The sequence below is a fragment of the Oncorhynchus mykiss genome, chromosome 15 (genome assembly GCF_013265735.2).
Source record: "Oncorhynchus mykiss isolate Arlee chromosome 15, USDA_OmykA_1.1, whole genome shotgun sequence".
Classification (NCBI taxonomy): domain Eukaryota; kingdom Metazoa; phylum Chordata; class Actinopteri; order Salmoniformes; family Salmonidae; genus Oncorhynchus; species Oncorhynchus mykiss.
Genome location: NC_048579.1, coordinates 48,852,172 through 48,875,539, shown reverse-complemented (window position 1 = coordinate 48,875,539; position 23,368 = coordinate 48,852,172). Strand labels below are relative to the sequence as shown.

The 23,368-nt window shown below is 45.2% G+C and overlaps 2 protein-coding genes across 3 annotated transcripts in view; one reads left to right on the top strand and one right to left on the bottom strand.

Moving 5' to 3' along the window:
- LOC110490212 (SLIT-ROBO Rho GTPase-activating protein 1) overlaps positions 1-17,031 on the top strand; it is a 32,031-nt gene extending 15,000 nt beyond the window's left edge. Inside the window, exons 3-23 of one of the 2 annotated variants that reach the window (XM_021563475.2) lie at positions 109-163; positions 280-387; positions 1,668-1,730; positions 2,318-2,509; positions 2,622-2,750; positions 2,861-3,082; positions 3,218-3,319; positions 3,810-4,007; positions 4,102-4,186; positions 4,464-4,491; positions 4,608-4,641; positions 4,722-4,782; positions 4,939-5,016; positions 5,102-5,236; positions 5,921-6,026; positions 8,474-8,695; positions 8,916-8,989; positions 9,371-9,551; positions 9,951-10,064; positions 13,133-13,451; positions 15,016-17,031. In XM_021563475.2, the coding sequence (XP_021419150.1) occupies positions 109-163; positions 280-387; positions 1,668-1,730; positions 2,318-2,509; positions 2,622-2,750; positions 2,861-3,082; positions 3,218-3,319; positions 3,810-4,007; positions 4,102-4,186; positions 4,464-4,491; positions 4,608-4,641; positions 4,722-4,782; positions 4,939-5,016; positions 5,102-5,236; positions 5,921-6,026; positions 8,474-8,695; positions 8,916-8,989; positions 9,371-9,551; positions 9,951-10,064; positions 13,133-13,451; positions 15,016-15,429 (2,920 nt within the window). In that variant the 3' untranslated portion in view covers positions 15,430-17,031. Of the gene's footprint in view, positions 1-108; positions 164-279; positions 388-1,667; positions 1,731-2,317; positions 2,510-2,621; positions 2,751-2,860; positions 3,083-3,217; positions 3,320-3,809; positions 4,008-4,101; positions 4,187-4,463; positions 4,492-4,607; positions 4,642-4,721; positions 4,783-4,938; positions 5,017-5,101; positions 5,237-5,920; positions 6,027-8,473; positions 8,696-8,915; positions 8,990-9,370; positions 9,552-9,950; positions 10,065-13,129; positions 13,452-15,015 lie in introns of both variants that reach the window. The other variant, XM_021563474.2, reaches the window with a different exon arrangement.
- LOC110490215 (KICSTOR complex protein C12orf66 homolog) lies at positions 16,008-22,961 on the bottom strand. The gene is made up of 3 exons (XM_021563482.2): positions 22,452-22,961; positions 19,415-19,703; positions 16,008-18,737 (listed from the first exon to the last, which is right to left on the bottom strand). Exons 1-3 carry the CDS (start codon positions 22,690-22,692, stop codon positions 17,918-17,920), a joined length of 1,350 nt encoding a protein of 449 aa, XP_021419157.2. The 5' UTR covers positions 22,693-22,961; the 3' UTR covers positions 16,008-17,917.
- Between the last annotated feature and the right edge of the window lie 407 nt (positions 22,962-23,368).

Genomic DNA, 23,368 nt, shown 5'->3' with positions numbered 1-23,368 from the left:
GTGTGTGTGCATAGCTCATACTGTATGTGTTTAAGCGTAAACAGTGGCTTAATGCATGTGTTTGTGTTGATTTGAGTGCAACCTCTGCGATCTTTCTCTCTCCTACAGAAAGGACCAGAACTTGCTGTCTCCAGTTAACTGCTGGTACCTGCTGCTGAACCAGGTAATGAAAGTGTTTGTTTGAATGTGTGAAGGCACATATAGCTGACATGTTGGTTCTCTTCATTAAATAGTTGCCTGTGTTTAGGCAATGTAAACACTTGATCTCTCTCTCTTCAGGTGAGGAGGGAGAGTAAGGACCACGCCACCCTCAGTGACCTCTACCTGAACAACGTCATCACCCGTCTCACGCACATCAGCGACGACTCCGCCCGCCTGCTTAAAAGAGTGAGCCAATCACAGCCTCTTCTCATGCACGTGTCACAGATGACTTTCCCAAGGGAATAGAGGGTTTTATAGCTGTAATGACAAGTCTGTTAGTATGAGAGGGAGCAAGAATAGGACTAGAAGAGTACCTTTCGAAGGAAAGGTAAAGGCTCATATTTCCCCGTGTATTTTCCCAGAAGCCTCTTGGTTTGAGAGGGAGCTATAAAAGGAGCCACAGAGTTAACCTGATGGGCTTTAATCAAAAGTACAGAATCTGCCCACATTTTCCTCTGTGTATTTGAGTGTTTTCCCCTGTGTATGTTCAGAGAAGCCTGCCTCCCGAGTACTGTAGAACACATTAAACACACACACCCACACAAACCCCTTCCGAGTTCAACTCATCATGTTCATTATTAATCTCTCTGTGGCTCCTGTTTTATTAATGAGGGCTAAAGTGCTGAGAGACCTGATAGCTAGTAGCTACATACAGTACGCCTAGACATATAAGCTTCGTAACTGTGTTATAACTGCTTATGAAGCTTTGGTTTTAGAAGTGGGGGGACATAATGTTTTGTGTATATTTTTTTACAATTGGATAAACACTCCACTCTACCCGTCCGCTCGGATGCGTCCGCATGGTCCTAAAGCACATCGTTGCCTCGTTTTGTATATCATTCCAATGATACAACTGGGGGGGGGGGGGGGGGCGGGACAAAAATGCAATTTCAGAATGTGGGAGGGACATGTCCCCAACCCCAGTGAAAGTTGTGCCCCTGTATGAAGCTCTAGAACACAGATGACACTTGTCAGTCACTGTGAGTGTGCCCAGGATGACACCGGCTGGTGACCATGACACCGCTGAGTTTCTGACAGCCTGGTGTCCATGGTGACAGGCTCAGCTGGTCCGCCTCACAGTAAGAAGGCTAGTGGAATGGGATTAATCCATTCTGGGATTTCAGAGTCATTTGGCTTAATGCAGTATTAATGCTCTACAGAATGCTATAACTCAAACTCCCAAACTGGAAGGAGTTGTTTAATACATGAGGACTCTCTCTCACACACACACACACAGGAGCTACAGCCCAGCTCCTGTCACCATACGTTTTATTTATGGATTCATCCGTTTCTGGATGTATTTATTTATCTGATTATTTCTCATTTGCAGTGATGACCTGTGTGTGCGTTTCTAAACTCTACAGAGTTCTCCTCCCTTCTCCACTGGGTTGATGAAATATCTCTCCCCTATCTCTTCCTCCGTTCCCCCTCTCTCATCTACCCTCTCCTCCTCCCCCCACTCTCAGAGCAAAGAGATCACCTTTCAGCTGCAGGAGGACTTGATGAAGCTCCTTAATGAACTCTACACCGTAAGTGACATCCTCTATAACTGCCACACGCAGTCTCCATTAAACATTTAACTTCAGGGCTTTTTTTTTTTACTGTCATTTTTCCTGTGCTTAAGCAAGACATCAAAAACGGCCACGCTTCATTTTAAACATTGCGACATGAACTTTTGAGGAATGAGTCGCTTTTGTGATTTCAGCAAAATGTGCAGCAAAGGAAAGTTGCTGATTGGAGCGTTTAGTTAAGTGAAAGCTTGGCAGCCTTAAAAGCTGCTGGTGTAAATAAAGAAACACATGAGCTAACAAGAACTTAGAGAGGGGACAGATCTGTTCCTAACCTCGCAGGGGAAGGGAGGACGTACAACATTTATCAGGTGCATTTCTATAGGTGATTGTGCTATGAGCAGTAAGGTCACATTCAGGAGGCACGAAACAAGAGAGAACCCTTTCAAAACGGAGGAGGTACTACCTGAACTTGTCCAACGAGGGGCATTCTTTCTGCCTTCCATGTCAAAACGTTTCCGACCATTAGTGCCTTCTGAACACGACCCAGATGATTTTCCTGGGCAGACTTGTTGACAGATTGATGCATTGTGGGCTGTGGTTGCTAGGTGATGAAGACATACCACATGTACCATGGGGAGACGCTGAATGCGGAGACCAAGCTGAGGGATGCCGAGCGTCAGGTGGGGGTTGGCAAAGTGGGGCCTAGTGGGGGAGTGGAGCCGTTATTCGGCATGCGTATAGAGGAACGCCACCAGAGACGCAACGCCGCCCGAAAGATGGAGAAGATGAGGGAGAAGGTACACAGACCCACACACTCCTTTCCTGCATTCATTTAGATTTTTTTACGAGTCTCTAAAAAGTCTCAAACTGTTATTTTCTCCCCACCTTCTCTATCTGCTCTCGCTACAGAGGAAAGCTAAGTACTCTGAGAACAAGCTGAAGTCTCTGAAGGCCAGGAACGAGTACCTGCTGACGATGGAGGCCACCAACTCCTCTGTGTTCAAATACTACATCCACGACCTGCCCGATATCATAGATGTGAGCACACACACACAAACAAGCCGATTTCACTTTTACCAAAGCAGTGTTGGCAAAAAGTGTTGGAGAAAGAAAGACACATTACCATCTCATCTCTCTCCGTCACTCAGTGTTGTGACCTGGGGTACCACTCCAGTCTGAGTCGTGCGTTGAAGACCTACCTGTCTGCAGAGCTGAGTCTGGAGGCCTCCAGGCGGACAGGGTTGGAAGTACTGGAGGGGGCCGTAGAGGGCCTGGATCCTGCCCGAGACAGACAGCGCCTGCTGGGCCTCTACCCTACCGCCTTCTGCCCCCCGCCACGCTTCAGCTTCCAGCCCCACATGGGGGACCCGGTGAGAGTGCAAAAACACACAAGCACGCATGCACACATATACATACACTCACACAGACATACGCACACCCAGTGACACACAAACCCCCCAGGTAAGCGCCCAGTCATGCTGTGTGTTGTTCCTGTTTCCTGTCAGGTGACTCAGATAGCCGCCCAGCCACAGGTGCAGGCAGAGCTCACATCTAGGCTGCAGCAGCTCCAGTCACGCCTCTCCACCCTGAAGATAGAGAACGAGGAGGTGAGACACACACACACAGTCATATGTACTTCAGTTTCCCAGTGTGCTTTGCTGTAGTTTGGTTGATTCTCAGACTACATGCTGTGGGAAGGAGAGGAAGGTTGGGTTGATTTTGTAACAGATGTACAAATAAACCTACAAATAAACCGTTTTCGTGCCCTGAAGCTATAGCTTTTTTGGGTTATGTATAGTGTGTTTTTGGAGTGTGGATTACTGTTGAGCAGATTGTATATGGATTGTTGTGGAATGGGAGGGCAGCTGTTGTCTCACCCTGAAGGGCACAGAAGTGTTGGAGACTGGAGTAATGAGCTGCATCTGCAGGTTTCACACACACACACACACCGTGATTACCATACACAAATAAACATCACCTGCACCATACAGATTTAAGATGTGCATAAACACTCGCTCAAACATCATATCCACAAATACATGAACAGACAATCTGTGAGTGATTACTTTGGTCTAACTCTATTTCCCCTACACCCAGGTGAAGAAGACATGGGGGGCCACTCTCACCACCCTTCAGGACATGACAGTGCTGGATGACTATGACGTTTCCCAGAGTTTCACGCACAGCCCCTCTTCAGAGTCAGTCAAGTCCAGCGTGTCGGACGGCTACTTAAACAAACCCAGCCTCGCCAAGCGCCGTGCCAACCAACAGGAGACTGAGCTCTTCTACTTTACGGTGACACACACACACACACAGGCTAGATGATATAGACAGTTAGGTAGATGTACAGTTAATGAAAGCTGCATGTTCTTCTGTCTGTGGTCCACAGAAGTTCCGTGAGTATCTGGAGGGCAGTAATCTGATCTCCAAACTACAGGCCAAACACGACCTACTGAAGAAAGCCATGGCCGAGGGTAAGAGACACTCTCTTGCTTTCTCATTCTTTCTCGCTGTCGACCCTCTTTGTCTCTGTTAGCCTGGTCCACCATCTTGAACGCTGCGCTCTCGTTTTGTTTCACTTGAATCCATGTCGTGAAACAGAATGTAAGCTCGCAATATCAGGATGGTTGAACGAGGCTCTCTCTCACTGCCTCTTTTACGGCTTAGAAATATGCCTTGTGTGCTAATGCCCTCCCAGTCTGACAATTAAACTCCTCTCTCTCTGTCTGCCTGTCTTTCACGTCTCTCCAGGGTATATAGCAGACACGCTGACTACCAGGTACAGCTCATCATTGACTGAAGCACTGTTTCTATCTTTTAGATTGTCTCACGTCTTGTCTTTGAGCTCTGCAAAACAAAACTGAGTCACTCTTGTCTCTGTTTCTCTCCTTCTAGCCGTGGACGAAAGAACTCCCATAGCAAACACCAGGTAATGTTTCCACTCTTCCTCCTGCTGGTTGTGTGGTTGGCCTCTGCTGGTTGCTTAATTGCCTGGATGTGTTTTTTTAGGATTCGACTAAAGCCATTCCTCTGCTGGTAGAGAGCTGCATCCGTTACATCAACCTCCATGGTGAGTCCGACTGTTGAAAATAACATGGTGGATCCTCCACTTAGCCTATTTAGGGGCTAGGGGCCAAATCCATACCGCTTACACCTATCAAGCCCTTTCAAGTTCCTCTGATGTGTACTGACTAGACTCTCATAACCGCCTCCCCATCTCCGTCAGGTCTTCAGCACCAGGGCATATTCCGTGTGTCGGGGTCACAGGTGGAGGTCAATGACATCAAGAACTCATTTGAGAGAGGTGAGAGGTCATTGTGAGGTCATCATACTTGTGCTTCCAGGTCAGGAGAGAGGAAACTGACCATGTCCGTCTCTCTGTTGTCAAGGTAATGACCCCCTGATTGACGAGGAGAATAACCATGACATCAACTCGGTGGCCGGTGTACTGAAGCTCTACTTCCGGGGGCTGGAGAACCCCCTCTTTCCCAAGGAAAGGTTCAACGACCTAATTTCCTGTGTCCGTGAGTAGCATTTCCTTTCTCTATGCTGTGGGGAGGTGGCGAGACAGGAGGACAGGGGTCTTTTAATGGGGGGGGGGGGGGGGGGGGGGGTATGTGTATGCAATTAGTGTGTGTGTTTTGAAAAAAATTAACAGCTGTGAAGGTTTTGTGATTTACAGTGACATTTGAACAGCTCTAACATGCAATGTGTTGCAAAAACGACCTCATCAGCAGTCGATACGGCCCATCAAAACTTGTTTAAAATGCAACAGATTCCAATTGCTTTGCATGCTTCACTTAAATGCAACTGTTTGTTTTAGGTCTCCATAAATGATCAGCGGCTGTTCATTGACAAAAAGAGCAGTTTTGAAATGCAGTAATAAAAAGTCTTATGAGTAATACATTCCATTTTGGCACTGTCAAAATGGGTCCCTCTCTCTCTCTCTCTCTCTCTCTCTTCCTCCCACACACAATCTCCCAGTCCCATTTCTTTGTCTTCAACTCAGTTTCTTTCTGTCTTTCTGAAACACACACAGAGCTAGCCGCCTCTCTGTGGGCTGCTTATATTTCAGGATGTGTCAGGATTACACCTCATGAGTTCCTGGGAATATTACTGACAGCTGGTGTGTGTGTGTGTGTGTGTGTGTGTGTGTGTGTGTGTGTGTGTGTGTGTGTGTGTGTGTGTGTGTGTGTGTGCTCCCACAGGTATAGAGAGCCTGTATGACAGAGCTCAGTGTATTCGTAAGATTCTACTGGGTGTTCCACGGGTGACTCTGGTCGTGATGAGATACCTGTTCGCTTTCCTGAACCAGTGAGTGTCTGTACGCTAACACAGAACCACACATTAACCACGTCTGGGTTAATATAGAACCCACAGAACCAGTAATGAGTTAGTCTAGAACCAGGTCTGGACTAGTCTAGAACCAAGCAGAACCAGGTCTGGACTAGTCTAGAACCAAGCAGAACAAGGTCTGGACTAGTCTAGAACCAAGCAGAACCAGGTCTGGACTAGTCAAGAACACACAGAACCAGGTCTAGACTAGTCTATAACATAGAAACACACCGATCCAGGTCTGGACTAGTCTATAACATAGAAACACACCGAACCAGGTCTGGACTAGTCTATAACATAGAAACACACCGAACCAGGTCTGGACTAGTCTATAACATAGAAACACACCGAACCAGGTCTGGACTAGTCTATAACATAGAAACACACAGAACCAGGTCTGGACTAGTCTATAACATAGAAACACACAGAACCAGGTCTGGACTAGTCTATAACATAGAAACACACAGAACCAGGTCTGGACTAGTCTATAACATAGAAACACACAGAACCAGGTCTGGACTAGTATAGAACCCAGAGAAGTAGTACTGGACTAGTGTTGAACACACAGAACCAGTACTGGGTTAGTTGAGAACACAGAGAACCAGTACCGGGTTAGTCTAGAACATATAGGTCTGCAATAGTCTAGATCACACACACAACACGGTCTGTCTGTATTTTGGCTGAACACGATGTCTCATCTCTGCAGCTCCAAATAGAGATGGAGGAGGAAGTGTGAACGGGAGGAGAGGGAGAAGTGTGAGGTGCTGGTGTGATCTACCACAGCAGAGAATGTTAGATTGCAGAATGTTAGATTACAGTATTCGGTACGAGTATGATGGACATTCAGTTTACTTCTATTTGTATCCTGGAGTGTTTTACTTCCTGCTTTTATTGCTGGCTCAGTAGCCCACATGTTTTATTTAACATTGTTATCAGGAATTATTCCAAAAGCATGGAAATCTACATATGTGCTGACACTCCATAAGAGTGGGGATACAAATGATCTTGACAACTGTCACCCCATTTCAATACTACCTTCTTTAGAAAAGATTCATGAATCCTTGGTTAATGTACAACTTATTATCGTTTTATCTGATAATTGCATTTTTAATATAAACCAATCAGGGTTTAGGCCTGGGTGTAGTACTACCACAGCAATCATGCTAGTTGTTAATGATATTGTCAATGCCTTGGATGCTAAAAAGAGCTGTGCTGCCTTGTTTATTGACCTGTCAAAGGCGTTCGACACGGTTGATCATTCTGTTTTGCTGAAGAAGTTCTAAAAAAAAAAATAGGCCTGGGAGATACAGCCAGTTTTATGGTTTCAGAATTATCTTAGCGACAGAACTCAGGCCATCTTGACAGATTGGTTTGAATCTGAATTTCTTGAGAATCAAAAAGGTGTTCCTCTGGGTTCGATTTTGGGTCCAATATTGTTCACCTATATTAATGACATAGGAAACACTGTTAATACTTGTAACATTCATCTCAATGCAGATGACAGTTTTGTATTCCTGTGCCACCTCGGTGCAGGAGGCCATTCGTGAACTTCAGCATGACTTTGTTTCAATTCAGAAATCACTTACAGATCATAAATTGGTGTTAAAATACAAGTAAAACCAAGCTCCTGCTGTTCTCTAGGTCACGGAATGACCCTGAGGACCTGCATAATTGCGCTACAAATGGAGCCCAAATTGAGCTTGTTTCTCAATATAAAGTACCTGGGTGTCTGGACTGATGACAAGTTGTCCATATAGAAAATCTGACTAAGATTGTTTTTTTTAATATCGAAATAAATCATGCCTCAGTATTGAAAATGGGAGAAAGATTGTTCAAACAACGCTTCTCCCTGTATTGGATTTTGGTGATATTGTTTACATGCACGCGGCAGCCTCTATTTTAGGACTCATTGTAGTCTGTATAAAAATGTGGGATGGAAGAGAGTAAGAAGAGAGCTGCATTCTCTTATTGATTTCCAAAGCAATCTGACAGACACTCCCTTCATATGTAACTTCATGAAGTTAAGAATCATAAATGACCAAATCCCTTCTCAGGAATGGATAACAATAGGCCTCCACGGATTTGGGAAAATCTGCGTTTTTTGTTGTTGTTTTTTGCCTCTAATCTGTGGAACAGTCTGTAGAGTTCACTGCAGTTACATGTGCTGGTGCCACTCGGGCAGTTGACATTAATGATTGAGGACCGCTGTAGTTTAATGCGATTGCTTTTATTCAATACGTTTAGTTTGTTATTGTGTGCTGAATTATATTGTTTTATACACAATGTATATGTATACAGGGCTCTGTTGTAAAATAGATGTTGAATCTCAATGTGACTTAAATAAAGTTTTAAAGAAGAAATAAGGGGAAAAAAATAAAGTGATGTGGTGTTTAAGTACTAACATTTGCCCTGTGCCCCCTGCACAGCTTATCCCAGTACAGCGATGAGAACATGATGGATGCTGGGAACCTGGCCATCGTCTTCGGCCCCACCCTGCTGCCCACGCCCGACGCCCTGGACCAGGTGGCCTGCCAGGCGCATGTTAATGAGGTCATCAAGACGGTCATCCTGCACCACGACATCTTCCCCGACCCCCCGGAGCTGCCTGGGCCCGTCTATGAGAAGTGCATGACTGGAGAACAGTACTGGTGAGACAGATGGACTATACTGTATACTCAAGCCTTGCAACCATCTGTGCTTTTATCATTCTGTTCATCCATTTTGTGAAATATCAAGAGGGCCCGGTTCTACCAAGTTTGTCTAGTATTGCTGACTGCTGCAGTTATGGTACTTACACTGCCTTTTTCTTCCTTCTCCTCCCCCACACCCAAACTCTTTCTCTCGCTCTCTCCCCCTCTCCCTTTCTAGCGAGAGTCCGTTCAGCGAGCCGGGTGGGGAGGCGGAGCCCGACGGCGGCACAGAGACTCAGACCAGTGAGGAGGGTATGCTTTGACCTCTACACAATCACCCAGTGGGCTTCTCTCTCTCATCCACCAATGGATAGAGAGCTGTCTCCATGGCAACAGCTAGCATAGAGACCCCCCTCTCTCCCATTGTGGGGGGGAAGGGGTGCAGTGGGGTGATGGTTAGCTAAGACTCTTATGCTCTGATTTCTCTTTCGCGTCCACCTCGTTCCTCATTGGCTGAGCTCGGGCAAGGTCGAGCTGGGGAGATGAGTTATTGACAGGTCCCGATCATACGATCTGGCTCTTATCGCTCCTTTCTCTCTGTCCTTCTGCCTCCCGCTTCCTGCCCCCTCTCTCTGTTTCTCTCTTTCTCCCTCCCCATCTTTCTTTCTCTCTCCGTTTCTCTCGGTCTCTCAGAGGGGGAAGCAGTAGAAGCGGTGGCCAGGTTTGACTATACAGGCCGGTCGGGGCGGGAGCTCTCCTTTAAGAAGGGAGTGACCCTGCAGCTGTTCCAGCGTGCGTCACATGACTGGTGGGAGGGGCGACTCAACGGCACCCATGGCCTGGTGCCTCACCAGTACATAACACTGAAGGACAGGCAAGTACACGGCTACAGCATAGCTAGCACATAGCATACACGCTAAGTAACACAAAAATGCCAAGAGAAGATGTCTGTAAAATATGCCTACAGCGGCATCCCGTTGTGGACTGTTATCAAATTAACTGTAGAATGAGGAATTGAAGTATCAAAGGAACTGCCCAGTTTTTGATTATTTAAACTTGTTTTTGGGGATTTATGGATTGACGACCTAAGTTAATTAAATTGCAGTGAACAATTACTGGACACTGGTATTGATTGACTGATTTGATAATTTGTTTGATTAGTTACAGTGCCCTGATTGGTTGGGTAACAGGTTCTGTTTAAAACTGATTTGGTTAGGGAGCAGGTTCTGTTTAGTGCTGATTATTTGATAAGAGGTGCTGTGTGGTGTTTCAGGCCTGACTCTGCATCGACAGTGGACAGCGACAGTGGGAGCACTAGCAATGACGACAAGAAAGCCAGAAGTGAGCTGAACTCTCCTACTGACAGACAGCCAGAAACCTACAACAGGTCAGTAGCGAATTTGCCTGAGAGGAGGCCAAATTACAGGGGAGGAACTTCATGATGCAATTAAAGCATTTAATTCTGGGAAAACTCCAGGGCTGGATGGCATACCAAACTTTTTTTTTATATACTCAGAGGACCATTATTAGCATGTTTTAACCACTCCTTTATAAATAGTAGATTATCGGACACTCAACAAGGTCTGATTTCATTATTACTGAAACAGGATCCAAGTAGTATATATAAAGATGCAGTCCATTTTTTATTTTTAATCGGAGGGATCTTACACTTCAATGTTGTGATGCAAAAATTCTAGCTAAATGCTTAGATCATCGAATTGAAAAGGTTTTGTCAGTTATTAATCCTAATCAGACAGGTTGTTTTACATGGACGATATTTTGAAGATAATAAGACAAGTACTAGAAACAATAGAACACGATGAAATATCTGCAAAACCAGATTTGGTTTTCATAGCTGCTTTTGATAAAGTACGACTGGAGTTTATATATAAATGCCTGGAATATTTCAATTTTGGAGAATCTCTTATAAAATGAGTTAAAGTTATGTATAGTAATCCTAGGTGTAAAAAAGTAAATAATTGCTACATCTCAGAAAGTGTTAAACTGTCAAGAGGAGTAAAACAAGGTTGTCCACTATCAGCATATCTATTTATTATTGCCATCGAAATGTTAGCGGTAAAAATTAGATCCAACAATAATATCAAGGGATTAGAAATCCATGGCTTAAAAACAAGTGTCATTATAGGCTGATGATTCATATTTTCTTTTAAATCCACAATTAGAATCCCTCCACAGCCTCAGAGGATCAAGATACTTTTTCTAACCTCTCTGGATTAAAACCAAATTATGATAAGTAAATATTGCGTATTGGATCACCAAAAAAATGCTACTTTTACATTACCGTGTAGTTTACCAATAAAATGGTCTGATGGGGATGTGGACATACTCAGTATACATATCCCAAAATAAATAAATTATCTGACTACAATACATTTTTGCTGAAAGTTAGCAAAAATACAGTGGAAAAATCACCCTGATTAACTTTTTGGTCATATCCTAGCTTACCTATTTGATTATGGTTTTGCCTACACCAAGCGACCTGCTTTTTAAATGATAAACTCAGCAAAAAATGAAACGGCCCTTTTTCAGGACCTTGTCTTTCAAAGATACTTCGTAAAAATCCAAATGACTTCACAGATCTTCATTGTGAAGGGTTCAAACACTTTCACGTGCTTGTTCAATGAACCATAAACAATTAATGAACATGCACCTGTGGAACGGTCGTTAGGACACTAACAGCTCACAGACGGTAGGCAATTAAGGTCACAGTTATGAAAACTTAGGACACTAAAGAGGCCTTTCTACTGACTCTGAAAAACACAATGAAGATCTGAAGTTACTTGGATTTTTACTAATTATCTTTGAAAATCAGGGTCCTGAAAAAGGGACGTTTCTTTTGTTTTGCTGAGATATATATATATATATATATATATATATATATATATATATATATATATATATATATATATATATATATATATATATATATATATATATATATATATATATATATATATATATATATATATATATATATATATATATATATGGGATACAATCTTCCCAGCTATGCAGATTTTGCTGCGGGGAGGCAGTCATTTTATTATTTATTTTGGTACTGTCCATATGTAGCTCGTTTTTGGTCACAGGTCCAGGAATGGCTGAAGAATTGCAACATTTACCTAGAGCTAACACTGCAAATACTGGGTGATTTTTAAAAGTCAGTCAATTGATAAATAATATAAATATTTTAGAAAAAAAAAAATCTTTAATTTACAATCTGTAGAAACTATGAGAATAGAAAGGTTTAGTACATTTGTGAAGCATCACGGTACAGTAAAGAGATATCCAATATGGATGGTGTTAAGAGATAGATGGGAGGGGTTGAATGGAGCTGAAGGGTGGGACTAATAAGATAAATGTAAAACATACAGGGTTTATAAAATGTATATAGGTTCCGAACTTTTGAAATAACAGTTGCAAATAGAAATCAAACTGGATGGACATCAGAAATAGAGGAAGGCCAGGACTAAAAACAATCAAAATATAACTATTGTGTCTGTAAAATGTGCATAGTATGTATAAGCTGGAAGTAGAAGCCTAAGTGTTGTTTAATAGTTTACTTCAATTGGGGGAGGGGTGGTAGGGTTTGTGGGGAATAATAAAGGAAGATAAATTCTAAAAAGTTATATGTTTATGTATGGCATGTATATCAATACATATATTTACCCCAAAAATATGGGGGATTGGAAGCGACAATCTATCAGCAATATTAAGCTGATCCACCCCATTAAAAAAAACAACAGGTCAATAGTTACCCCGCCTGAGACTTACAACAGGTCAGTAGTTACCCTGCCTGAGACCTACAACAGGTCAGTAGTTACCCTGCCTGAGACCTACAACAGGTCAGTAGTTACTCTGCCTGAGACCTACAACAGATCAGTAGTTACCCTGCCTGAGACCTACAACAGGTCAGTAGTTACTCTGCCTGAGACCTACAACAGGTCAGTAGTTACTCTGCCTGAGACCTACAACAGATCAGTAGTTACCCTGCCTGAGACCTACAACAGGTCAGTAGTTACCCCGCCTGAGACCTACAACAGGTCAGTAGTTACTCTGCCTGAGACCTACAACAGGTCAGTAGTTACTCTGCCTGAGACCTACAACAGGTCAGTAGTTACTCTGCCTGAGACCTACAACAGGTCAGTAGTTACTCTGCCTGAGACCTACAACAGGTCAGTAGTTACCCCGCCTGAGACCTACAACAGGTCAGTAGTTACCCTGCCTGAGACCTACAACAGGTCAGTAGTTACTCCGCCTGAGACCTGCAACAGGTCAGTAGTTACCCTGCCTGAGACCTACAACAGGTCAGTAGTTAATAACACACCACCAATCTATAACTTGCACAAAGCTAAGCTAGCGGTTTGTGGAGTGCATATTTAGTCAAGCGCTAATCTTAGTTAACGGTCTATACTTTACGTCTCTCGACAGCAGCCACCGCAGGAAGCGGACTGACATTTTCCGCCGCCCCCTCGGTCGCTCTAAAGACCATGGTAACGTGGGTGTGTTGGAGAGGAACTCGCCGCCCGTCACTGGTCACTTCAGCCCGCGGGAGCTCCTTCTGGGGCGGAGCACTGGCTTAACCCCGCCTTTAGACAGCCCCGAGCGTCGTCGCCGTTCCACTGCTGCGGTGACAGTTACCGTGAGCCGCCACGATTCGCTGCGTCGGCCTGAAGACACGCCCATCCGGCGCTCCAGCAGCGGGCAACACGGCTTCAGCTCCAGAACCCTGGACCCAGACACACTGGCACAGGTACTCTCTCTCTCTCACACACACACACACACAGTTGAAGTCGGAAGTTTACATACACTTAGGTTGGAGTCATTAAAACTTGTTTTTCAACAACTCCACAAACTATATAGTTTTGGAAAGTCGGTTAGTACATCTACTTTGTGCATGACACAAGTCATTTTTCACAGATTATTTCACTTATATCATTGTATCACAATTCCAGTGGGTCAGAAGTTTACATACACTAAGTTGACTGTGCCATTAAACAGCTTTGAAAATTCCGTCATGGCTTTAGAAGCTTCTGATAGGCTAATTGACATAATTTTAGTCAATTGGAGGTGTACCTGTGGATGTATTTCAAGGCCTACCTTCAAACTCTGTGCCTCTTTGCTTGACATCATGGGAAAATCAAAAGAAATCAGCCTCAGAAAAAAGTTGTAGACCTCCACAAGTCTGGTTCATCCTTGGGAGCAATTTCCAAATGCCTGAAGGTACCACGTTCATCTCTACAAACAATAGTACGCAAGTATAAATACCATGGGACCACGCAGCTGTCATACCGCTCAGAAAGGAGACAAGTTCTGTCTCCTAGAGATAAATGTACTTTGGTGTGAAAAGTGCAAATCAATCCCAGAACAACAGCAAAGGCCGCTCAGCAAGGAAGAAGCCACTGCTCAAAAACCGCCATAAAAAAGCCAGACTACAGTTTGCAACTGCACATGGGGACAAAGATGGTACTTTTTGGTCCTCTGGTCTGATGAAACAAAAATAGAACTGTTTGGCCATAATGACCATTATTATGTTTAGAGGAAAAAGGGGGAGGCTTGAAAGCCGAAGAACACCATTCCAACCGTGAAGCACGTTGTGGGGGTGCTTTGCTGCAGAAGGGACTGGTGCACTTCACAAAATAGATGGCATCATGAGAATGGAAAATGATGTGGATATATTGAAGCAACATCTTAAGACCTCAGTAAAGTTAAAGCTTGGTCGCAAATGGGTCTTCCAAATGGACAATGACCCCAAAGTTGTGGCAAAATGGCTTAAGGACAACAAAGTCAAGGTATTGGAGTGGCCATCACAAAGCCCTGACTTCAATCCCATAGAAAATGTGTGGGCAGAACTGAAAAAGCATGTGCGAGCAAGGAGGCCTACAAACCTGACTCAGTTACACCAGCTCTGTCAGGAGGAACGGGCCAAAATTCACCCAACTTATTGTGGGAAGCTTGTGGAAGGCTACTCGAAACATTTGACCCAAGTTAAATAATTTAAAGGCAATGCTACCAAATATTAATTGAGTATGTAAACTTCTGACCCACTGGGAATGTGATGAAATAAATCCTCTATTATTCTGACATTTCACATTCTTAAAATAAAGGGGTGCTCCAAACTGACCTAAATCAGGGAATTTTTACTTGGATTAAATGTCAGGAATTGTGAAAAAGTGAGTTTAAATGTATTTGGCTAAGGTGTATGTAAACTTCCGACATTAACTGTACATGCAGACACCTGCTGCACACATCAAACTACACTTCATCTTATATGTTCTCTATTTCCTCCACCCTGCCTCGTTCCCGTCTCTCCGTAGGATATAGAGGAGAGTGTGAGTGTGGCTCTGGGGCAGCTGAAGCAGATGGAGCGTGGGGGCTGCAGACCGGCTCCAGACGTGGTCCTGGACACTCTGGAGCAGGTTAAGAACAGCCCAATCACAGCCTGCTCCTCCGAGTCACCCAGCCCCCACAGCACCCCCTCCACCCCAGGGACTCCTGGTACCCCAAGTCCCCTTAGCCCTCTGAGCCCCCTCATTCCTCTCCCTGGCCCCCCTCCCGCACCCCTCCGATCCACCAACCCCTCCCCTGACACCCTGGGCTCCTTCAAGCCTGTAGTGGGGACTCCACTCCGTATGGGGGCTCCACTTCGCCCTCCAGCCCTGAGGCCCAAACCCCTGGTGCCCCCCAAGAGTAATACCCCCCCTCTGCTGGACAAGTCCTGCACCATGTGATGAGCCAAACCAGGCCAAATTAAAGAATAGGAGAACAGGGTACCTGCTTACTGTTTCGAAACCTGAACAAAGGTAGAAAGCGGTAGGACAGATCTGAAACGAAAAGGGTTTTATGTAGTAATACAAAATAATACATGATATACCATGATATTTATGTGTGTTGTCAGGTTGGTGTGTACTCTTGTTGGTGTATAGGAGTTAACTTTCTCCATGTATCGAAGCATTTATCAGAGGGTAGCTATGTAAAATGGGACTGCTGAATGGGAGAAGTACAAGAAAAAAGTATAAGCTAAAGAAAGCAGAACCCTATCCTGTAAAAGAGATGTAGTCACAGATGTGTGGGAAGTGTAGTTCTCCAGTGAAATGTAGTTTCAGTGATGTGAACGTTGATTATGTAATGACAATAGGCTCTTCATCTAATGAAGGTCTATCACCAAAAGGCTGCTGTATTCTTAGTGTAGTTCAATTGGCTGCTGTATCTACAAGCGATTTTCATTGGCGAAGCAAAAGAAAGGGACGATGCGGAGTGATGAGGTGCCTGATGGGTAAAGGGAGGCTCACAGTGTGGAAACAAGGGCGGATGTCTGATCTTTTTTATTTTCTATTTCACTTGGTTCCGCTGCTAAGCTCACTAATGCCTCAACTGAAGCCTCTCGAGGCATTGGTGACAAAACTCACATTCTATTTAACCAATGTTCAGCTATTTTAATGAATGTTCCCGTATTTAATTACGTTCAGCTCTCTATTGAATGTTCAGTGGGCACTAATGTCACAGGGCCAGCGGTGGCGTTAACCCTCACTACTAGAAAACAGCCTTCTCTTGTGTTCAACCGATACACACACTCAGGCCAGGGGAAATCGTTTGGAGGTACAGGGGGTTAGGAGTTTGTAGAGTACGTTTCCCTCAGCCTGGGTATGTGTGATTTCTTTCCCCATTGCCCTGTTTGTCTGTGTGTGTGTGTGTTTTCTCTGCCTGCCCTCGTTCTGTTCCTTTGTAAGTGCGATGGTGGATAAAATGGATTATTCATGTCTGCCTCTAGTACCAGAACATGTGCAGGACAGGGGTGCGTGTGTGCTGGCACTTAGTTTTGTGTGTGGGAATATAGTGTGTCTGTTTGTGTTACACTGAAGTCACTAAATAACCTTAAGTTCACAGTAAGCAAACCGGGTGGGGCTCTTGGGTGTAAATGCCCAAAATACACTTGAACAACAGCACACTGAATGTGTCCTCTTTACTGGGTTGGGAACTGGTGTGTGTGCATGTTTGAGGAGTCCTGGGGATGTGTGTGCCAATGTGAAAGTGCCTTTTTTTTACCCTTTCCTTTGTGGGGAGTTGTAATCCACTCACGCATGTCCTGAACGAAGAGCAGCAGCACTTAGAATGAAATAATCAAAATGTTTTAGTAGAAGACTGAATTATGAATCCTAGAGTTAATCTATTGTGACATTGCACTTTGATGTATAGGAAAAATTGTGTACTTGGCATGTAGCATTATAACATGTGAACAGGTGCATTTTAAGGGATGTTGGCTTCTCTCTGAATGTGTCTGATAATTAAAGGAAATGGTTGTCTGTTAGTGTTGCTGTATCTGAAACTCCTGAGCTTCCTAAAGACGAGCTCTTATAGCCAAATGCATAGTATCGATGTTGTATTTATATTAGAAATAAAAAAAGGGAAGAAATTAACAAGTGCGTTTTGCATAGTCGAGCCTTCATTATTGCCTTGTTTATCACCTGCTGGGTGTGGGGCCGGGATGGAGATATACTACAGTTGGCCGTCTGAACCCTCAGTCTTAAGAAGCTTCCCGAAAAGTGTGAAATCACCTCTTACACACACATTAAGCTTTTTTTCTACAGTCATTTTGGAATTAAACATAAATAAGTACAACTAAATAGAGGATGACATACCAGGAAAAAAAACTCAACAAATCAAGCACTTCTGTTGACGGTAAACAAACATCAATGTTAACAAAAGTACACAAATTAAGCAAAGGCTTTTTCAGTACATTGCACCATTATATCCCTGACGGGTAGGAAGTTGTCTGGCCTGTGATTGGAATAGAATCAGGTTAAATGTCTCAGTCAGTTCACTGTGAGAAGGCCACACTGCGTCAGTGACGCATCTCTTTTGGTCTGGAACTGATTTGACAAAACAAACTAAAAGATTCCAATCATGATGCTCAACAGAACAAGCAGTTGGACCACGGGTTGAAGCCATTCTCTGAATTAAAACAAGCCAATGTTGAGGTTCTAATTATATTTCAAGTAGTAAAGCAAAAAGGTCCTGGCCGCCCATATTAAGAAGCTAAAACCAATCAGAATGTTGCAACAATGTCACTGGAAGCTTTCCTAATGATTAGACAACTTGTTCATCCTGTCTATGGAACAATGCCTGGTCTCTCTGTTATAACGTTACACGCACACACCCATATACCCCTTATGGGGACACAGTCAGTTTATGATGTATATGAAGTAGGGCATCTCTCTCTCAGCCCTTGGAGCCAGGTTTGAGGGTGCTGAATGGTTTGGAGTTCCTCAGTGAGCCAGAGATCTCCTGCAGGAAGGCGGTGATGTGCGAGTCCTTCTCGGACTTCCTACCGTCGAAGATGACCACCAGGGTGAAGTGTGATTCCGGTCGGGTCAGGTAGTAAGTGCTCTGGACTTTGTCGTCATAGAAGTGTACCACCTTGTCCGGCGTGTTGAGCTCCGCCTCGAAGTCGCCCATCATCATGATGACGTTGGGCCAGTGCGTGAGCGGCCGCTCACCCCCGGGAAGGGACACCACGGCGGGGAACTGCTCCACCCCCTTGGGCGCCTCGCGGTACGAGTGCGGGTGGTGGTAGCCGTGGCCCTGGAAGCTGTCCAAGCCGCGGTTGTCGAACACCAGCGAGACATTGTTGGCATCGTGTTTGCGGATAAACGAACAGATCTTGCCGTGGTAATCGGGCGCCGTGCGTGCCGTCAGGGCCTTCATGTCTGCGGACACCGTCTGGCGGCTCAGCGCCTCATGGAAGTAGAAGCTGAATTTAGCAAGGAGCGCCCCCTGGAAGCGCTGCAGCCACACGTACAAGTGGGGCGGCTGCACGGCTTTCTGGGACTGGCCTCCGAACAGGTGCTTGCGGGTCTCCCCCTGGCGCTGGAAGAGCTGTCCCCAGGCGGTCAGCTTAGAGCTAGCCCCATGCAGGCTGAGCAGGGCGGGCAGGAAGTGCCACTCTGACACCTGGGCCTGGCAGCGCAGGAGCTGTGTCACCACATCCACCTCTGTCTGGAAGCCCCCCTCCAAGCGGCCCAGGATGGGGTGGTGGAATCTGGGAGGGAGAGGGGAGGAGATGGAGGGGGTCACTGGAGAGCAAGCTATTTCTAATATAAAGGGAGACATGCTGGTGGTGTCAGATGGCAGTCTAAAAACTGATCACACTGCACTACGAATCAATTGTGTTTACTATTCAGTAAAACCAATTATCCTAATGATAAATAGCCTTATTAGTACTAATGCTGATTAATATATTGTAAGAGATGGACTGTGGCCGTGGAACAGTATTGGATGTTTCTGGTGTTCTCTGATGCTAAGGATGTGGCGACTGGGTGTGGAGGTGCTGGCCCCGATTAGCAGTTAATATCCTGTGTAGTCTCAATGCTGATTACGTTCCATGGCTGTGTCGACTGCTGTGCGAGAGAGTCACCTTCACCCCTGACTGCACAACCACCCGTGTGTGCCAGATCGCGACTCGCTGCAGTGTGAACTGCACCACAGCCGCACAGTGGGCTTTTCTGTGTTGGGCTTGCTTTGGTTCCGGCTGAGCTAAATTTGATATCTGCTGATTTCAGCAGAAAGCTCCCCACCCCTCCCTCCCCTGTCATGCTCCCCCACCCACCCCTCCCCCCGCATACTCTTGCCGTCTCTTTTTTCCTGCAATTTCTCAGCCACACACACTATTACAGCCTGCATGCACAGCTGAGCTGAGACATGACACGCCCCACACACCTGGAGCTGTATTTCTGCACCACTGCCTCGAGGGTGGCGACCAGCTCCTCAGAGTTGATGTTCTTCTGGCTGCCCAGTGCATGCATCTTCTCGTACAGGTCAGCCATCTCCATGCGGGCCTGGGTGAAGTGGCACAGCTGCTCCGACAGGTGAGACAGCAGGTCCTCCAGGTAGGAAGCGGAGCCTGGCTGGGCGTGGCGCCCCATGGTCACCACCTTCCTCAGCGTGTTGAACAGGGAGGTGTAGATGGTGCGGATGGAGTCCTTGCGGCTGAAGAACGACTGGCCGCCTGCAAGAGTATGTTATGATCCTGATTAACATATTGGAGCAACGTAGAGAAAACAGTCCATGTTGGAAATTGTTGTTTGGGGAGCTATAGCCTAACGTAGCTGACGTAAAAAAACACACCAGAGCGGAATTCCAACAACCGTTTCTCAGGGGAAATGGAAGTTAGGTTAAATACTGTATCTGTGAAAACCAGAAACATCCGTTTTCAGCCGACCCCTCAGAGAGTGGGGTAGACACGATGTGCTGTCTTTTTGTTCGGTGGGTTTTATCTGAGGTTGGCATCCAACGTTATGGTGCATTGCCGCCACCTACTGTACTGGAGCGTTTAAACTAATTTCCTGTATCCCCTTCTCCCTCAAACTAGATCTAAGCCTCTCTCTTACCCTCTGATTCTGCCCAGACTGGAGCAATACATGCTCAACTGTCTGTTTCCTGGCAATAATCACACTTTCCTGTTGGATGCTTTCCTATCACATTTAAGGACCTATTCAACCGGCTGTGTCCCACCTTTAATCTTGTAAAAATAGTCTCCCTTCCTGCTGTCCTCCCCTCCCCTGACATTCCTCTGTACTTGAAATAAATGCCTGCCCTTAGTATCTATTCCACTAATCCTGCCATGGCTGCACCATCACTGTCCATATCAGGCTTTTTTACCTCTGCTGTGCTCATTGAAACTACAACATCAAACATCCCTACTACTAAGTGCTTGTTTAGCCAGTACATCAACTGCCTCATTCCCCTCCAACCTCACATGGGCTGGGACACAAGTAGATATTATCTGTATAACCATCTGTCTAATCCTGCCATAGGTTTGTAGTACCTCAAAGCAGGTCTTGTCTGCTACGTGAGCTAAATCATTGACTTCCTCCACACACTTCAAGTCCAACGGTATGGCCATCAGCTCCTCCGTATATACAGTCAGATGATCTGTACATACGTTCCCCCCATTCCTGCACTACAAATGCGGACCCGGTGCATCCTGTCCTTGGATCTTTCGAACCATCTGTGTAAATGGCCACAAAATCCTGGCACACAGTATCCAGACATCTCTTAAACAAATCAGATGGATCAACACGCTTCATATCTTTCGATAGTCTCTCCAACACTTCTTGATCAACTACTGGAGCTGGGAGTAGCCATGGTGGATTTACAGGAATAGCTAACGTTGGACTAAACTCTCCTCCATACAGTCCCATCTCCCCCTTGCCTGGGTATTACCCACCCAAAGTTCATATTCTGTCCTCGCTCATGTTCCCAGCATGCCTGTAAAATCCCTATTGCAGGATGAGACACCCCATGTCCCTGTAGGTTGACCCAATAATTAATTGCCAGCTGCTGTCTCCTAATCGGCAATGACATATCCCCCATCTGCACCTGTAGTGCAGCCACTGGGGGCATATCCCCCACCTCCACCTGTAGCGCAGTCACTGGGGACGTCCGAAACACCCCACTACATAGAGTCCTTGTCCCTGTATAACATCTAGCCTTTCCAAGGAGGTCCGAGCTGCCGTACCATACTCTACACCGCCATAGTCTATTACAGATCGGATCAATGCAACATACACAGTCCTCAATGAGGAACGCCCAGCCCCCCACTCCTTCCCCGTCAGACAGCGCATCACATTTAGCACCTTCTTACTTTTCCACCACGCTATCAATGTGTTCTGCCCAGGTCAGTCTTGTGTCAAAGTACACCCCAAGGAACCGGAAGGACCCCATCCTCTACAAGTTTTTTTTCATATGACCTCAAACATACCACATCTCCCACCTTCCTCCTGGTAAAGTGAGTTCTCTACAGAGAACTTTAATCATCACATTAATGCCCACCGCTCTACCTTATCAATTGCTTCCTGTACCTTGCTGGCTATGTATGGCACATTTCTTCCCCATCATCTGAAAATAACGACCTCCCAATATCCGGCCATACCTGAGAGTAAACATCATTGACCATAATTGAGAACAGAGGTCTAATCACGCTCCCCTGCTATGTACCGTTATCCACCAGGTAGCTGCTTGATAGAGAATTATCCCACCCTCACCTGGATAGACCTTCCAAACAGGAAATCCTTGATCCAGTTGTACGTTTTTCCTCCTACCCCCATACCCCCAATATCGACGTTATATTAGCTGCTGAATACACACGTCATACAAATGTGGGCTTGTATCGCCACCTGCTGTTAGAAACCTACACTTCAACGTTCTATTATGGAACGTGACTTTCTCGCCTGGATAATAACGCCATGGTGATACTAGTCCCACTTGTGATAGGGTGGGTATAATTTTGTGGGACGTTCCAACAGGAATCTGTTCCAAAAACTTCGTAAAGTACAAGGTTGCCAACAAACAACGCATACAAAGTGGCGTCATCAATTCAACTAGTTGACTGAATAGACATCAACTCACCACGTAGCGTATTCTTAATGTTTGTCCATAGGCTACCAGAGTGAGGACAGACATTTCACGGAATAAACGTGGTGAGTGAAAAAATTAAAATAGCCCACTATAGTAGGGAACCTGGTATCTTATTCTGCCGCTATACAACTTCGTATGCGTTGTTTGTTGACAACCTTGTTCTTTACGAAGTTTTTGAAACAGATTCCAAGTTGGAAAGTCCCGAACATTATTCCCACCCTTGTAATAGGTTACAGTAATTGCACTGAGGGGTGTCATTTTGCCTCACGAATGAGTTTTGTAGTGAAACAAAAAAGTCATGTTCTGTTCGTGCGTGTTTACATGGGGTACTTTTTACCCAGCTTTTGTCCCAGGAACGTCATGTTGTGATAGGCCTTCTCCGCTGCGGAAAGGTGTGCGAAGGCGGCGAGGATAGCGGCCCAAATGGCCCCTGCGCTCTTGCTGCTGTCCTTCTCTTTCTCCACATAGTCCTTCGCCCGGTCGAACGAGAACATTCCGAGCTGCGTGAAGAAACTCTCCAGAATCGCCCGCTCACGTGGCACCGGCCGCAGTTCGTCCTCACTCGGAGCCTCCGTCATGCTTTTAGGGGAGCTAATACAGCAAGTTAGCTAGCTATTCGATTCATAAGTCATTGCCGTACTAAACTGGTCGCGTACTAGCTAGATGCTACTGCTATCATGCTAGCTAGCCATCCATTTTTAAGCAACACCACTCTCGACCCAATCTGTCAGAAAGTAGTGTTCATTTAGTACTGGCATAGAACAAACAATGTTGCGTTAAATATAAATGTGTCTACAAATGTAACTAGCTTTCCGTAGACGCCATCTTGGTTTCATATCACAATACTACAGCAAATCAGAAGTGACTGGCGGGACCGTGGGAAGAGTTGCAATCTGAACCTGTAGCGCCCTCTTCTGGCTTGGAGTGGTTCGAAACTACAAGTAGATACAGAAACACACGAATGGAAATATGAAAATAAATAGTTTCATTCCATAATTTTCGTTGGATAGAGCCATGTTAATATTTAAGTACTTACCAAGCTGTAGGGAGTGTCATGTCATCCCTATGCCATATTAACGAAACACCACCATTTATTTTCTCGTTAATAGCTGCGTTCTGTTTTGTATGATGTAAGAATGTTCTTTTTTTTTTTTTTACACCTGGATTTATCGTACAAAACATGCAAACAGACACTCAACGTAACACAATTTGGCTGTTAAAGTATCCTTGAACACCCTAGCAGCATTTGACATG